Source organism: Cottoperca gobio, chromosome 8, assembly GCF_900634415.1.
Source record: "Cottoperca gobio chromosome 8, fCotGob3.1, whole genome shotgun sequence".
NCBI lineage: Eukaryota > Metazoa > Chordata > Actinopteri > Perciformes > Bovichtidae > Cottoperca > Cottoperca gobio.
This window is the reverse complement of record NC_041362.1, coordinates 22,905,324-22,923,090: the sequence shown is the minus strand read 5'-3', so window position 1 is coordinate 22,923,090 and position 17,767 is coordinate 22,905,324. Positions and strand designations below refer to the sequence as shown.

The 17,767-nt window shown below is 39.6% G+C and overlaps 1 protein-coding gene across 1 annotated transcript in view; it reads left to right on the top strand.

Moving 5' to 3' along the window:
- The window catches only part of rgs9a (regulator of G protein signaling 9a), a 29,836-nt gene extending 13,922 nt beyond the window's left edge, over positions 1–15,914 (top strand). Inside the window, exons 7-17 of the mRNA XM_029437715.1 lie at positions 2,685–2,761; positions 3,458–3,539; positions 4,194–4,256; positions 5,230–5,259; positions 5,562–5,623; positions 5,874–5,987; positions 6,323–6,438; positions 7,102–7,189; positions 14,844–14,982; positions 15,340–15,422; positions 15,758–15,914. Of these exons, the coding sequence (XP_029293575.1) occupies positions 2,685–2,761; positions 3,458–3,539; positions 4,194–4,256; positions 5,230–5,259; positions 5,562–5,623; positions 5,874–5,987; positions 6,323–6,438; positions 7,102–7,189; positions 14,844–14,982; positions 15,340–15,422; positions 15,758–15,914 (1,011 nt within the window). The remainder of the gene's footprint in view (positions 1–2,684; positions 2,762–3,457; positions 3,540–4,193; positions 4,257–5,229; positions 5,260–5,561; positions 5,624–5,873; positions 5,988–6,322; positions 6,439–7,101; positions 7,190–14,843; positions 14,983–15,339; positions 15,423–15,757) is intronic.
- Positions 15,915–17,767: the final 1,853 nt, after the last annotated feature.

Genomic DNA, 17,767 nt, shown 5'->3' with positions numbered 1-17,767 from the left:
GTTAAGTACCTTGCTCAGGTGTACAATGGTGGCAACGGTGAAATCTTCCAGCGGTACTGACAGTGCTCAAGAGTTGATTTGTTTTCCACTGACACATTGAGTCTGGATGCAGACATGGCGTCAGTGTGGCAACAAGCATTTGGCCATTTGTCTATTTTACCCGTCCAGATCCCCTTTCCTTTCCAATGACATAACATTTCTAGATCTATGTAAACTGTCATCTGACTCTAGCCCAAATGCACATACGTCTTTGATTGGATAAGCCAATAACAGTGTTCCACATCACAAAAAGTGGACCGCAGTAGAGCCACACACCCTTTTCAGGCAAGCATGGCTGACCGCCAGGCAAGAAGGAAGCGCAAGGCCCTTTTTAATCTATTAATCATATTGTTGACATAATTTGTATTTAAAATGTGTTTAATGTAAACATGAGATGAAATATTACTTATTCATGTCAAAATATCATACGAAGATTTATAAGTTATACTAAGGATTTTTTCTAAAATGTCACCAGAAGGAGAATAGGGAAATTAATTGGAAAATACTGAAAATACTGTCAAATACATCAGTTTATAATGCATCCCATAGATTATGTACACAGAACATACAACCCAGGAGACTTTGAACATACTGTTTTCTGGAGATACTTAAAAAATTATAGATACAGTGATGACGATGATGAGTGATACAATATATATATGTGTGTGTGTGTGTGTGTGTGCGTGTGTGTGTGTGTGTGTGTGTGTGTGTGTGTGTGTGTGTGTGTGTGTGTGTGTGTGTGTGTGTATCCCAGGGGAGAACATGGCTTTTTGGGAGGCAGCTGAAGAACTGAAGTGGGGCACTGCCTCTTCCATGACGTGTGTGTGTGTGTGTGTGTGTGTGTGTGTGTGTGTGTGTGTGTGTGTGTGTGTGTGTGTATGTGTATGTGTATATACTGTATCTATGCAATGTGTTTTAAAGCATCACTTTATTCATTGATATTAGGTAACTGTTCATAAAAAATAAATAAACTCATGTTTTTTTGTTGAAAAAACCTAAGAATATTTATTGTCATTTTTAATTAGACATTTATTTTACATTTAGATTCTCCATCCATTGGAATGGACAGAAAAAATAACACATAATAAAGAACTTTAATAGAAAATGTTTGATTGCTAATGAGTTATGAGTGCATTTCGAGTAGAGATCCAACATTACAATACATTTGTGTTTGCAACATAATTGGGCTCTATTCTCTGATTTTGTTATGACACATTTATTTATTCCTGATTTCTGATATGTTTTAACAACTCAATTGTGAACTGTGTGACACAACGTCAGCAGTGAACTTGGAGGACATCTGGGGATTTGGGGAGCATTATTGGATATTAAAACATCATCAGGGAATATCTTTAAAGTCTTTACTATATAAGCTACAATGTTATTTTTGCACCGACCAGTTCATAAATTGTGTTTTATCCCCAGCTAAATGGAAAAGTGGTAATTCTTTACTATTTTTAATGTTTAATTTGCTTTTTCAATACATTAGAGCAGGGGTTCCCAAACTTTCTGTGGCCAAGGCACACCAAAGACCAAGCCAAAATCTCAAGGCACACCTGTGTTCATATCCGGGCAAAATCCCCTCTATAACACATAGTGTCACTGTTATCAATCTGTGAACATTTATTTAGCCTAGTCCTTGTAAAATAGGTATTCTCTTTCACACTAGCAGAGAGCCTTTGATGTGTCACACATATTTCCCACCATGCGCAAATCACTAAAACGTCCCTTGTGTTGTGCATTGCCAGATGGTCAGCTTTATATACTGTATATAATACAATGCAATTTACCACAATATTTCATGTTAGATTACAGGAATAGTTTGGATGTTTAGAAGTGGGGCTGTATGACGTATTTCTCCATAGTCAGTGTATTACCTACGGTAGATGGCGGACGGCACAACCCAGACAGGAGTTAAGCAATGTCCTGCTGTGGACAGAGGCAGCAGCAAAACTGATTTAGACACCTAGAAAAAAATCAATATCACTTTAAGTGTACGCTGTATTTAGAATATTCTTTTCACTTTTGTGTGACTTTGGTGATTTAAAGGATTACACATTGTTATAAGGTCACACAATAACACAAACTAACTAACAGACCGAGACAGTGGTGGGGCAGCTCCCGTGTTCTGCCAGATAAAATGACTGGTTTTATTCCAAAGGAGTCTTGTGGCTTTGGCGAGAGCATAGATAACGGCTTCAGTTTCCAATTGGAAACAGATTTTACAGCTGTCTCACGGCAAGGTAAAGCGGTGAAAACATTCTTAATATAGTGATATGCTGATCACTGATATTGAGTTTTTCTAGGTGTCTAAATGTGTTTTGCTGATGCCTCTGTGCACAGCAGGACATTGCTTAACTTCTGTGCTGCTACTCCTGTCTGCTTCTCCAAACTGGGTTGTGCCGTCCGCCATCTGCTGTAGTAAATACACTGACTATGGAGAAGTATGTCATACAGCCCCACTTCTAAACATCCAAACTATTCCTTTAACATGAAGCTTAAAGGTTAATTGTTTCAACTAGAATCTTGTCTCTCCATTTCTCTTTTTAGACTGTCTTCATCAATGTGCACCTGCTTCATTCTCCATAAACACATGAGGAGGGATTTTACTTGCTGCTCCTTATCTGTATTTGTGTTTTAAACAGGCACATTACAACCACCTCCATGAATGGCTGAACCACAAGTGGGACTTTATCGTGATGCAAGCCACTGAACAGTACAAGTAGGTGAAACCCTCACCGCTTTGTTTTTGGACCTCAGTACTTTCTCTTTTTACAAGATTATTATTTTGGGGCATTTCACTTCACTTTACAGTGAAGTAACAACACGACATCAACAAGTGACATCCCGTGTCCCCCAGTTAAACCTTTAAGTGAAGAATATTTGCATATTCGTAGATTCTGGATCAATGAGGGAGAAGGAGATTTCAATGACTTTCTTACAGTTTCACAATAGATACCAACAGATTGTGATTTGCTGTTCAATTTGGGATTTCATTGGTTGATGCCACCACCACAGCACCAGACAGACACATCTTACGTAATCAGGCCATGTCATGCTTTATATTCTTTCATTTACTTTGTGGTATAATCAAGTACTTTTAGAACTGGAGCTACATCAGGACTTTTCTATTACACCTTGTCTCCTTAATAGAAGACCGTACTGCAAACACTAGGATGTGCATCACTGTGTTCATGCGCTCTCATTCACTGTGTCAGAGCAGTGATAGTGGTGAGCAGCAGGTTTGCAGTGGATATGTCTTTGTTAGTGGTTAGTAATTAGACAACCTACCTCTACTTTGAGACCAGTACAATCATTTGTGTTAAAACAATGAGCCTTTTGATAAGTGAGATTTAAGATCTTGATAAACAAGTTCCTCTTGACACCCCCCACTTCCCATTCTTTGTTTGTGTGTCAGGGCTGGTAAGGAGAGGAAGAAGCCGGACCGTGTGGTGTTTGACTGCCAGGAGAGAGCTTACTGGATAGTGAACAGGCCCCCGGTCAGTGTAACGTGTATGCAGTATATACGTATATACTGTACTTGAGTCACACATTTGAATGACTTTAAACTAAACTTGAGAAAATCACAAGAGACTTGCAACTCGACTCGGACTTAAACAGCAATGACTTGTGACTTCACTTGGGCTTGAACGTTTTGGCTTGAATAGAGCCCAAAGATTAAAATGTATTAAAACGTTATTTTAAAAGTGTAATACAAATCAATTCCTTTCCTGAATCAATTAACGTTAACACTATTTATTCCCAGCAAGTTGACACTTCATTCCCCAGATTCACTTTGTTTGAATCAGTCTGCATGTTGACATACAAAGACTATGTGATGCTCAACAAAAAAGAAATTGCAGTATGCAACACATGCAGGTCGAAAGTGAAAGTTTAGGATTTGAGATTTGTCGGTCTTGACTTGAGACTTGAGTGCAAAGACTTGAGACCTGTGACTTGGTCCGACTTCTGATATACAGTATATATATGAACAACAAAATACCATGATTGAAATAAATGCACATCCACTATATCTACAGTAGCAGCAGAAAGATCTCATTATTATACTTACTTCATCATGAACCTGTGTGTGTGTGTGTGTGTGTGTGTGTGTGTGTGTGTGTGTGTGTGTGTGTGTGTGTGTGTGTGTCCAGTGTCGTACTCACAGCGCTATGGACAACAGTCCAGACCGTCTTATTGATCCCAACTCAGAGGAGGTAACAGGTCAGTTTACACACACACACACACACACACACACACACACACACACACACACACACAGTGGAGAGATTGAGGTCAGCTGGTCTTTTGAGAACTGTACAGGAGCTTAACATGGAGAGTAATGGAGTACTGCTGGACTGAGCTCGAGGCATACATCTACAGATTAGAACCTCCCCCGGGTCTCTCTGAAAGGATCCCTCCTCTCCTCTCCTCTCCTCTCCTCTCCTCTCCTCTACCCTTCACTTCTTCTTCCTTTCCCTTGCTGCAAGTCATCTCTGTCTCCTGTCTCTCCTGTCTCTCTTCAAGCTATCACTATCCAATAAAGGGGAAATAAAAAAGAAACTGTACTTTGGGCGCACTATGGATCTAACACAATCATACAATATTTAATGATTATATGTAGTTCTCATTGCATTGGTCCTTGTCCTGTCTCTTTCTCTGTTCACAGATCTCCTTACAATGATGAAAATAAGAGAGTAAAGTGTTAAAAAAATAGCATACAGTATTTTACCCAGATTGTCATTCTTGTGTGTAAATTACACTCTTGGTTTTAGTCAGTCTCTCCAGGAAATAGTGATATTACGATTGTAATAATTAATGTAAAATCAACCAAACACTGCATTATTTTCAAGGCCTTGTAATCTGGTCTAATTCCTGCAATAATTTCATAAAAATGCTTTAAACTTTTACTTTCCAGAATAAAATAAGCATATATAAAACCAGGTCAATTTGAATGAAACCCTACATTTCTGAAAAGCTGTATTGATTTTTGACATTTACCCTGGAAGGACTGTTTTGTGTTATTTTCCTCCTCTCTGTCTGTGCTAGTAGCTTTCTTTAGGTGTAACACTATATATAGCATCAGGATATTCATCAGTGCTCTATTATACCTTCATTGTGCTTTTACAATAATATGAGTCAAACTAACTGTTCCAATGAAAACATTTATTTTGTCTTCTTGTCTCTCAGAAAATCCCATTTGACATGTACAGACGCATGGTAAGTATTTAATAAGAAATGTTTTAAGATACATTATATACTATCTGATTTTATCATCGCACTCCCAACCAAGTTAAGTTGTGTTTGGAAGCCGTACCACTCGATCACTAGGCATCACCTCCACCTAATGGCTTGAAGTTGAGTTTTAAAACATCTACAGTGAGCAGGACATTTCTCATGTGGACGTCTGTCTACAGATTTCAAAGTGGATAGTTTGATATATTTGATTTATAAAACGTTAACAAAATAACAATTACAGCTTTACAACAAAACAATTTGTTTGTGTTCCTCTTTCATTCTAGAACCTTTTCTATCAACAAGCTATCATGAGGTCAAAGGTCAAATCTAGTGTGTCCCTTGGAGCGTAAGTTCCTCTGCTTTCCTATCTTTCAATGGGTTACAAAGATTTTCTTGTAATTAAGACCTGTTATCGTGGAATTACATGCAAATGTTCTCATGGCTATGAGATTTGTATCTCTTCATAATTGTATATAATAAAATATCTTGTAATTAGAAGAACAGGATCTTTAGATTATCAGTATTTAGTGGTCAGCTAAAACACTGGCTCGAGCAGTGTGGATTCTGTTGGTCTCATAACAGTTCTGTTTCTGCAGACTGACCAAGTACATCACAACCTACAAAACCCACGACTCCTTCCTGGCTCCCTGTCTACCCAGCAACCCCTGGCAAACAGACAATGACACCTACTGGACCCTCAACATGAGACGGTGAGGGCTGCAGCAGCATTTTCTCTTTCTGTCTTTCTATCATCAAGATACGTAAAGGGCCAATGTGTAGGATTTAGGGGATCATTATTATTGTTATTAAGGAAAAGCGGGTAGGCCTATAGCTAATAGATAATGGACGGATACAAAATACAAAAACATATTTTTAAACCTGTTATTCAATTTGTATGATACAAAACAAAAGTGTTAATTGTAGTTTGTTATTTGAACTTGGAAGACACTCCACACAGATGGGTCTGCATATAAAGTGTGCAGTATTGTCTGAAAAAGTGTAATGTGGATACTTTTTGTAAGCCTTTCACTGTGTTTGTGTCCAGAGTTGACGTCCCCACTAAGATGCGAGTAGAGCGCTGGTCCTTCAGCTTGTTTGAGCTGCTGAGTGACCTGCGAGGCCGGGATGACTTCAAGATCTTCCTCAAGAAGGAGTTCAGCGGTATGTTGTCAAATGTCATTAAACACCTTTCAGTTCGGATCATGAATCTCTTGGGGTACACCTGACGGAGCATTCCTGAGATGGTTTGTGTTTGCAAGCATTACTTTCTCTGGAACCCTCCTTTTTATTTGATTAGTTTTTTCAACCTTCCTCATAGTAGGGCTAAGCGAGTAATGCAAAGTCTAAATTGTCATGTTGTTGCTCCTTCCATATCACAACATGTGATATTTTGATGTTACATTTCCTTCCGTTACTATATGTAGACTATGGATATGATGTAAAAAAAAAAAAGATCTCAAGACATGCAGCTTACATGGATCATGTATTTGTATTTGGGAGTGTTTACCAATTCAATACAATCTGTTTGATATGCCATCCAAAACATGAGATATGAGCAGCACTTTAACTTCACTGTTACAGTGTCCTTATAGAGGGTTCCTTAAATGGGCAAAAGTAATTTATGCTTATTTTAAACAATGTTGGTAAGACAGGCTCTTCCACAACTCAATGTTCAGGTGCCACAAAAAACTGTATTAAATCAATGTCCAAATGCATATATGCTCTGTGTGTGTGTGTATGTGTGTGTGTGTGTGTGTGTGTGTGTGTGTGTGTGTGTGTGTGTGTGTGTGTGTGTGTGTGTGTGTGTGTGTGTGTGTATCCCAGGGGAGAACATGGCTTTTTGGGAGGCAGCTGAAGAACTGAAGTGGGGCACTGCCTCTTCCATGACGTCAAAAGCTGAGACAATTTTCAAGTAAGGAAAAGAAAATTGACTGTTTATCTGTGTGTGTGTGTGTGTGTGTGTGTGTGTGTGTGTGTGTGTGTGTGTGTGTGTGTGTGTGTGTGTGTGTGTGTGTGTGTGTGTGTGTGTGTGTGTGTGTGCACACATGTAAAGCATAAAGAAACACCAGAATAGCCATGACTCTACTCACTAGCAGCTTTGGGTCAACTCCATCTAAGACCTCTAAGATCCCCTGGCTGCTCTTACATGCATGTGTGTGGCATCCATCTAACTCCTGATCAACTTAAAATACATTTTTTTTTTAAGTACACAAGTTTTATACAATAACAATAAAACTAAAACAAAGTGATTTGCCTTATGAAATTCACATTTTATTTATATTTAACAACACATAGGCGATGGGTGTTTTGGCACTATCTTGTGCCATAATGTTCATAATGTCCAGCAAATGAATTCTGAAAACAACCTTTACTATCAAAAGAGCCATTTTGCCACCTCTTCTTTTGCCAGCCGCAACACATATTTCATAACACAGCTTAAGTTGTATATACTATATATAGTTATACTATATTTGTTGCATTTATGAAATTACAGAAATACAAAGGAAACTGTTGAGATTATATTGTTATTAGGACAACACCAAACTCTTTTAGCAGTATCAACTTAATTATTTCTACCTGCACCACATCACAGTTCACATACCGGCATAACGGCGCTGTCTGTTCAACATCATTTACATCACTTGACTCATCACAGGCGATTGAATATGCTTCACCTGAATTGATGTCCTCAATTTGCTGTTTGGTGATGTGTGTTGCCATTTTAATGGCCCTGTCCTTGAGAGAGAGACATATCTCAAATTTTCTGAATCATCAATCATCTTTGTTTTTGAAAATAGATGCTCTGATATTTTTAAGAATGCTTCTTTCATGTATTCACCATCTGTGAACGGCTTTCCATGCCGTACTATCTCCTCAGCGGCCACAAAACTAGCAGCAGTAGATGAGTTTGAAGATTTCATCCATTTCTTGAAAGAATATTTGCTCTGCTCCGCTTTCAGCAGAAGTTCAGAAATCGATTTTTTCGCACATCTCCAGCTTGGTACTTTTCGGCAAATGCTGTGTCTGTTCTTGAAATGTCTTTCGACATTACATTTTTTGTTGTTAGCTAATTTCTCGCCAAATATCAAGCAGACAGGTAAACCAGCATCGTTGGCAGTAAAAGCAAATGTATCTGTCCACGCAGAATTAAACTCTTTTTTCCTCCTTTTTTTAGTTGTATCCATTGTTAGCTTACCGAGTTAGCCGGGGTCGGAATTAGCCACCTGCAGGGAAAGACGCCGCGCCTGTAAACGCAGTAGAATGTGACGCATATTTTAGTGGACGAAATGTAAAAATTTTACGAAATGTATTTCAGTGTCACAATATCACCTCGAACTCCAAGATAAGAGGTGTTCCGTTTGAAAGATTTCCACTGTGCAACAAAAAAATACATAAAAATAATGTTATTTATTTCCATGTTTTTTTTTGTCAAAGCTTCAGGGAGCCACTACAGAGGGGTTAAAGAACCGCAGGTTGCCGACCCCTGAGCTAGTCTGTTAGGCTGACCATGAGCGGTCCAGACCATAAGCAAGGAGACAGAAGCAGGAGAATAAGCAAACCACAAACGTGGGTATTTATTTACAAGATATATATATATTTTATATATAAAATCGGGGCTCTGAAGAACTGACTTGCTTCCAAACGCTTGCTTTAAGTCCTTGAAGGCTCCGTCACAGTCCTCATTCCAGCGTACTTTTGCTGGTGCGGATGCCTTTGTGAGGTCGGTCAAGACAGCTGCTCATTCTGACATCTGAAGGATGAATTTGCGATACCAGCCAACAAGCCCCAGGAAGGACTTCATCCCTTTTTTCGTGGTTGGTATGGGGTAAGAGGTAATCGCTTTCACATTACTCAGTTGCGGCTGGATCACTCCGTCTCCAATGATGTATCCCAGGTATTCAGCTTCCCTCTTGGCAAAGACACACTTACGGGGGTTGATGGTTAGCCCAGCAGCCCGAATGTGGTGGAGGACAGGTGGGACATATGCTCTTTCCAAGTTTGGCTGAAGATCACCACATCGTCCAGGTATGCTGCCGAGAATGCTGAAACCTCATGCAAGACCTGGTCCATGAGCCTCTGGAATGTTGCAGGCGCACCATGAAGGCCGAATGGCATCACCCGGAACTGGAATAATCCATAAATTGTGGTAAAGGCAGTCAGCTGCTGGGCCTCCGGTGCTAATGCCACCTGCCAGTACCCTTTGCTCAGATCCAAAGTACTGATGAACTTTGCTCTTCCGACCCTCTCCAGCAACTCGTCAATTCTTGGCATCGGATATGGATCAAATTTCGAGATGCTGTTGAGGTACCTGAAGTCAATGCAGAATCTTAAGGAGCCTTCTTTCTTTGGCACCAACACAACTGGACTGCACCATTCACTTTTGGACACCTCAATGATTCCCATATCCAGCATCAAGTCAATCTCTTTCTTCAAGGCCAGCACTAACCGCTCAGGAATGCGGTAGCTACTCTTCACTGCCTCTTTGAGGTATATTTGATGCTGGACAAGATTGGTGAAACCTGGCCTCTCTTGAAACAGCTCTGGGTCCATGAGAGCTTTCATCTCCTGCTGTACAGATGGGAGGTGCGTTACATCCACTGCACATGGCCCTGCTATGCTGGTCGGGAAAAACTGCTCCTCCACCTCCTCCACTTCCACTGGTTGGACGAAAAGCTGATGGGAAACGGGCTCCGGAGGAACCTGGAACTCCTTCAGCAGGTTAAGGTGGAATGTCTGATGTTTCTACCCCGATCTGGCATATGGATTTCATACATGACCGCTCCGATCCGTTTTGTGATTTCATAAGGGCCCTGCCATTTTGTCAGCAGCTTGCTTTCACTGGAAGGAAGAAGCAACAGCATCTGCCCGGGTTGGAACACTCTTTCTCTCGCCTTCTGGTCGTACCATGTTTTCTGTGTCTTTTGAGCGGTGGCCCATTTTGCAAGGGCAGCCATCTTCTCCAAACGCTCTCTCATCTTCACCACATATGCCACAATGTTTTTACCTGATGGCTTTGGATCCTCCCAGTAGTCTCTCAGAAGATCCAGGGGCCTTGAATGCCCTTTACTCCTAGTAGCTGATACACCTGTTGCAATAGTTTGGACAGGAAGTTGGTCCCGCAGTCAGTGAGTATTTCTCTGGCTATTCCTACCTGGGAAAACAACTTGCCACATGCCTGGCTTTAACTGATCTTAGGGGGGAAATTTCAGGGTAGCGGGTGGCGTAGTGGCAGATAACTAGAATGTAGCGATTACCAGAAGCACTTTTCTCTAATGGCCCCACTACATCCATTCCTATCCTCTCAAAAGGGTTTGAAATAATTGGCAAGGGCTGTAACGGGGCTTTGGCTACTCTCTTCCTTGAAGTTACCTGACAGATTTCACAAGTGTTGAAAAACTCGGAAAGTTGTGTGCCTGGCCAAGCAAAACGGTTACCAACTCGGAACTGAATGGCCTAGTTCCATAACTGCATTTCTGAGTGTCTGTGGTAACACTAAGGCCTCAATCTCACCCTGACGTCGATACAGGATACCCCTTTTTAGGAGGTAAGTAGCATCTTCTAAAAACCCTGTATTAGTCCTTTTTACCCCATCAACCTCAGACACCTTCTCAAACCACTGCTGGAGCGTAGGATCCTTTCGCTGCATCTCCCCTACATCCGGGGGAATGTCAATGTCCAGAGGGTGACTGGGTTTGGGAAGCTCAACAATTTCCCTAGGGCCAGCCAAAAAGTTGTCCCTTCGCTTCTGGGCCTTGGACATTCATGGCTTCTCTGGACCTGCCTTCAGCTCCGCCTCATAAAATGGTAACTCAGCAAGGGTCTCCTTCGCACTCTTGTAACCACGTTACACTGCTTTGACTCCGTCCCTGCGTCCTCCACCAACTCAACTTTAAGGGGTTCTAACTCCCTGCAAGATCCTCCTACACATTGAGGTTCAGGGGGCATCACTGTTGGGAGACAGGACATGGGACGATGTGGCTTGTGGGTCTTGCACAAAATCCAATAAGGTGGGGGATATCAAGTCCTAAAATGACAGGGTATAGTAGCTTCGGGACTAGTGCCACTGGGAGAAGAAAAGTCTGCCCACCTACAGTCAAATAGACCTCGGCAGTGGGGTAAGGTTTTTCATCTCCGTGGACACAGCTGATTCTAGCACTGCCTTCGGCCCACTGATTCCGGAGAACTAGACTGGACCTCACCACGGTCTGTTAACTGCCCGTGACTACCAGTCCTTCTGTACGCTGACCATTTATGAGCACCGGCACTATACGGGCTTTCCCCTGTTTTACTGGGTTCAGCCTGGTGGGTCTAGGAACCGTACATAAGAGCGATGGCCTACTTGGCCTTTCCCCTGGACAGGTGTACTGAGTATGGCCAAACTCATTGCACTGATAGCACCTCACCCCTGACTCATCTGGCATTTTGGCATAGGTGGGCCTACTAGTAGTGTACGGCCTGCTGCTTGTGTTTCTACCCTGGGCATGAAGATACCCTCTCTCACCCCCTTGGGACGTACTCTTACTGCCTGTGTAGCTGTTATGGCTTGTGGCAAAGCTTCTGCGGCCCTTCCTGGCTGACTGGAAAACCTCAGCAAGACTCCCAAGCCGCGGACCTTGGGAGTTGGAGACAGGAGAGAACAGGTAAGTGTCTTCCTTAACCTCTTAAGGGGTGGGGGAATTTACCTGAAAATACCTACAAATGACATACCCAAAGTAAATTGAAAGCTGCTCTTCAACCATTTGCACCAGCTGCATGATTTTGGTCTCATTCAAAAGATAACTCTCTTTTTGTTTTTGCAAAACATTGAATAATCACTCCAAGTGCTTCTGGCACTGAGTAATAGTGGCCTGAATATACTGAATTTGAAGAAAATACACTCCGCCTGAAGTTTGTTGTTGAAAAAGATGCCTGAAGATGGGTATAGCTGGTAGGTATGGACTGGAAAACACAATAAAAACATAGAACCAAGTGTTATCAAGTTCACCACCAATTTTCAGATAAAAAGGGATATAGACTTAATTTATTAGACAGGTTTTTCGTACACCAACTGTGCAATATGTACATGTACTGTACATATTATAATAGTTATTAATAAATAATAAAATATTATTTTTATTTATTTATAAATAACTATTATATACCCTGTTAGTAATAATCACACAGAGTAAGTGAAGTATAAAGAAATGTTTTTCTAATATTTTTATGGTTTTTTTTGTATATTTGTTTTTTTTAAATAAATAATAAATATAATTTTGAAAATAAATTTTATTTTGAAAAAAACAAACCATGGGAAGTCACGCATCTAATGAACGAGGCGCTCATTTTCTATACGATGCGCGCACCACCAGGACGCTGAGCTGCTCCAGGGTCAGTATGTAACAAAAGAAGAGGGCGGGCACTTTCTTATCAAGTTGACACTCATTGGCTCATGAAGGTTGTAAAAACCCATCGAAGCTCCGATTGGCTCAAATGAAGTGTCAATCTAATGCTGAGAGCCTAAAACCAGGACGTTTCTGAACCGTGATGAGCTAAGTTATGACTGTTTATGATCACACAATGTAAAAATCGATCAGCTGATTTCACAGATTGCAACACCTGTTCATGGACTTTTATCGATGTGACGATGTTCACAGTGGATATCTTTTTACCGGAAACAAACGTGTGGACATCTGGCAATGGCTTATGAGCGTCTTTTTCAAAATATTGCTGAAAAGAGGATATTTATGAGGTTTTATAGGTAAGTGGGCTCAAAGTTATGATTTTGATTTTGAGTGTACTCGCTAGTTTGAGGAGCTGATTGTACCTGCTGTTGTGATTTTCATCTCAATATTAAAATAGACGAGATTCTACCACCTCTTAAGAGGTTTTAAACAAATTAATACATGCGTCTGTGCATACTATGAACAACAAGTATATGGTTGTGAGCTACACAAACGTAACGGAGACTAAGACCAGACGGCTACTGGGATCACCTTCGTTACATAGTCACTATGTTACTTCTCAACATATATATTTATTATATCTCAGCATATTTATTATATCTCAGTATATATATTTATTATATCTCAAAATATTTATTATATCTCAGCATATATATTTATTATATCTCAGCATATATATTTATTATATCTCAGCATATATATTTATTATATCTCAGTATATATATATTTATTATATCTCAGCATATATATTTATTATATCTCATTATATATATTTATTATATTTCAGCGTATATATTTATTACATCTTAGCATACATTATATAAAGTGTATATATATATATATATATATTGTATATTAGCATATATATTTATTACATCTTAGCATATATATCCACATTATATACAGTATATATATTATATATTAGCATATATATTTATTATATCTCAGTATATATATATTTATTATATCTCAGCATATATATTTATTATATCTCATTATATATATTTATTATATTTCAGCATATATATTTATTACATCTTAGCATACATTATATAAAGTGTATATATATATTGTATATTAGCATAGATATTTATTACATCTTAGCATACATTATATAAAGTGTATATATATATTGTATATTAGCATAGATATTTATTACATCTTAGCATATATATCCACATTATATAAAGTGTGTATATATATATATATATATATATATATATATATATATATTGTATATTAGCATATATATTTATTACATCTTAGCATATATATCCACATTATATACAGTATATATATTATATATTAGCATATATATTTATTACATCTTAGCATATTTATTATATCTCAGTATATATATTTATTATTACCTGTTTATACCTGTTCTGTTCTTACTATGTATACACTTCATATAGTACACAACCTGTTTACATTACATTTTATTTATCAGGCTAATACATATTGCTTTGTACTTTATTTTATATTATATTTTATTCTTATATTTCAGCTGCAGCACTATTTCATGTCTTGACGTGGTTTTTCTTAATACCTACATATATATTTTTTTATCTATCTGTCAGCCCTGTCGGCGGGAGCCTGAGAGCTAAGCATTTTATCCAACGACTGCTCACTTTAATTGTTGTGTAAATGGAAATAAAATAACTTAAACTTGAACTGTGACCAAAACACTTTAGTACACATCTTGATGTAGATGTGTACTTCAGGACACTGACACTGACTGTGCTCAGGGGTGAAACACACTGAAACTTTCCCCAGAGGACAGTCAAACATGGCTGTTCAGTTAAATATTCATGAATGAAGTAACAGTACAAGATACGATAGGAAAAAATAGAACTCCTGAAGTATTCATTTTTAAGACTTTCATAATGAAAAAAAGGCATTGTGCCTCATCAGGACTGTATAGAAAACTGCCGTGTGAAATATTCTTAGAATATAAATTTAGCAGAAAATGGTGTGATCATATCCCTCATAGTAAGTAGGTGATTGAGAAAATAGGATTTCACGGTCTTTAATATGCAAACTATTTATTCAAACAGAGTTAGTAGACTACATCCCAACCCCAATGTCAAGCAAGGTATTGATCTGGAGTGTCTGTGTGTTCAGGACCTTCCTTGCCCCTGGTGCCCCCCGCTGGATCAACATTGATGGCAGGACAATGGGTCTGACTGTGAAGGGGCTGGATCATCCTCACCGCTATGTGCTGGAAGCAGCCCAGACACACGTCTTCCTGCTCATGAAAAAGGTGTGTCTGTACTTATAAAGAGACAAAAAAGTTCCACTATTCTAAGCCTGTAGCTAATAATGCCTATAATTTGTCTTTACAAATAAATGTTTAACGATTAATGGCTCTCTGTTTAGACAAACAAATTATGTAAGTCACTGCCAAAGTGTATGTACTCTTACAGAACAGCGTAGTTGAAGGGGTCAGGGGGTGGAGGGTAAGATGGTCTAATTCTACTGGGCCTATAATATATTAGAGACGCAATAATGGGTGATGCAAATAAAAGTGTGCCTAAATGTACCTTTTCAGATTAAAGGCACTTTTGTGTAGGGAAGCTGAGGTCACGTGTGGTCTCATGCTGTGCTTTCATTGGTACAGGATACTTTCTTCCGTTACCTCAAGTCCCCAGTGTACAAAGACATCCAGAAGAAGGCCCAGAACCCTGAGACTCATAACTTCAGGTTGGTGCGATCCCTACCTCACCTGTCTCACATCGAGTATCACTGCACATGAATTCATTTAATATGTTCCATCTCAAAATGTGTACAAAAAGGCTCCAAAATATTTGTAGGATTGTGCTTGTTGTTTCTCCCAGGCATGTTGGATACTTACTTATGCAATCACTGTAAAGTTTTCAGTTATTAGTAACACATTATGACCTAAAGGGGCATTACAGCAGCTACTACGAAGGTCAGACAGGAGGCTGATTAGAACATTCTGTAGTTAAAGTTAAACAATGGCTGAACTTGCTTCTTTACACCAACTGAAAGTCATCATGTTTCTGTTTCCACCCTAGTCCAGCCCAGCTGGAGCAAAATGCCCAGAACCGAAGCCTCGGCATCCATCCCATCACCTTCTGGGAGCAGGAGGAGGTGGAAAAGGCCAAGGCAGCTGCCGCCTCGGTTCCAGTCGATGTCAAGGCATTGATGAGCAAACTAGACAGGAAGAAGTAGAGATATACAATATGTGTGTGTGTGTGTGTGTGTGTGTGTGTGTGTGTGTGTGTGTGTGTGTGTGTGTGTGTGTGTGTGTGTGTGTACAGGGTTCTACATGTCATGTCACACACGGTGTAACACTGTACAGAATAATTTGCTTTGTTCTTCAGTCCAATGAATGTTGTTGCTTTAGCAAATTATCCAATGTGAAAAATCCAGTTTTCATTATTGTAGGATTACTGAACAGGCACAGGTGACACTAAGGACTACAAAGAGATGCAAAACAACCACAAACAGACACAGCACGATCACATCACTAAAGCACAGCACTAAAGAAGAAATGGCCTCAAAGAGCTGTAAAAGGACTACAAGTAGACTCAAAATTACTCCAAAGTAACATAAAATAACTACAAAGAGATTCAAAACGACCACAAGAGATGCAAAACCACTGTCTTGGTTCTATGTAGGAGGGGTGGGGAGGCTGTACGTCTGGGCCCAGGGCACCATCGTCTCATAATACATCTTTTCTTTTTTTACAGTATTACTGTAGCAGTATACTTGCTATAAGTATGTTATGTTGCTACACAAGTCATGTTAATGTCAACATTTGTATCTCATGTTAAATACAAGAATACGTTCTGTTAGCTGTTTCGTCCAAAGCCAATCCTACTGTTCACTAGAGGTGATTAAACAGCATCTTTTCTTTAGCTGAGATTGCAATAGTTGTACTCCATACCAGTAACATTGTGAGGAGATAGTGAGGTGACATATCTCACTACAGTATATATCATGAACACTGAACATAGAATACTTATGGCTGTATATACTGCTGTCTAAGAGATGTTTAATCAGATTCAAGCATTATTTTTACTAAACTGCAAACCATTGTACCGGTCAGTCAAAATGTCCCACAGTGGGTTATAGCACATTTGGTAAATCTGGTTACCAAAATTTATAAATGAGATCCAGAAAAATCAGACTTTCATTGCGTTTGTGTTTTAATAATTGCTTTACATTTTCTCAAACTTTGATTAACAAAGTTGTTTTTTGTGAATTGTTTAACACACTTGGGGCCTGTAGTTTGGAAGACATGGGCATTTACAAAACATTGATGGTCTTAACAAAAAGATGCTGCTGGTTGCATTATGTGTAGGATCTGGAATCTTTGGAACTTATTGGAGTCTAAAAGGTGGAAATCGGGGAATATATGCCTCGGCTACTTTGACTTCAACCATTTTTTCCATCAGTCTCTCACAAGTCCCTGAACTTTAAGGAAATACTAAATCACTATACCCCTTTAAAGGTTAAAGCTCCTGACACACCTGCTTTTAACTGGCACGTGATTGCCAGCTCAAGCATCCTTTGTTCCTCATGAAAAGTGGTTGTGAGCATCTTCAGAAATATATGCTACTGTGGCAGTGGGGTGTGGTTAGGGCGCCGGCTGCTGGGGAGAGATGGGAGTGTCTCAGCTGGAGGCCTGATCGCTGAACGGTAATCAGTCACATAATAAAAGCGTGGTGGTGGCCTGGTTCTGGTCTCTTGCAGTAGGCTTTGGCCTGAAAAGTCCATGAGAGCGCTCACAGCCATACCACACTGAACACGGGAGACCTTGAAAGCTCAGGAGAGCGGCCCAGTGTTGAGAAGCAAGTTTTGGAACGGCCTGAAGAGGGTGTGTGTGTGTGTAAATAAACTGTTTGTTTTGACCTCATCCCTCCTCTCCCTTCGGTCCTTTTACCTGGCTGTGGACAGGGATAGCCACAGCTACATGTAACACTAATTACATCTTGGATAAGAAGTGAAATCAGCAAACTCTGAACAAGCTAGCAATTCAAACAGCTCTGTGAGGCTGTACCATAGACTCTATATAAGAA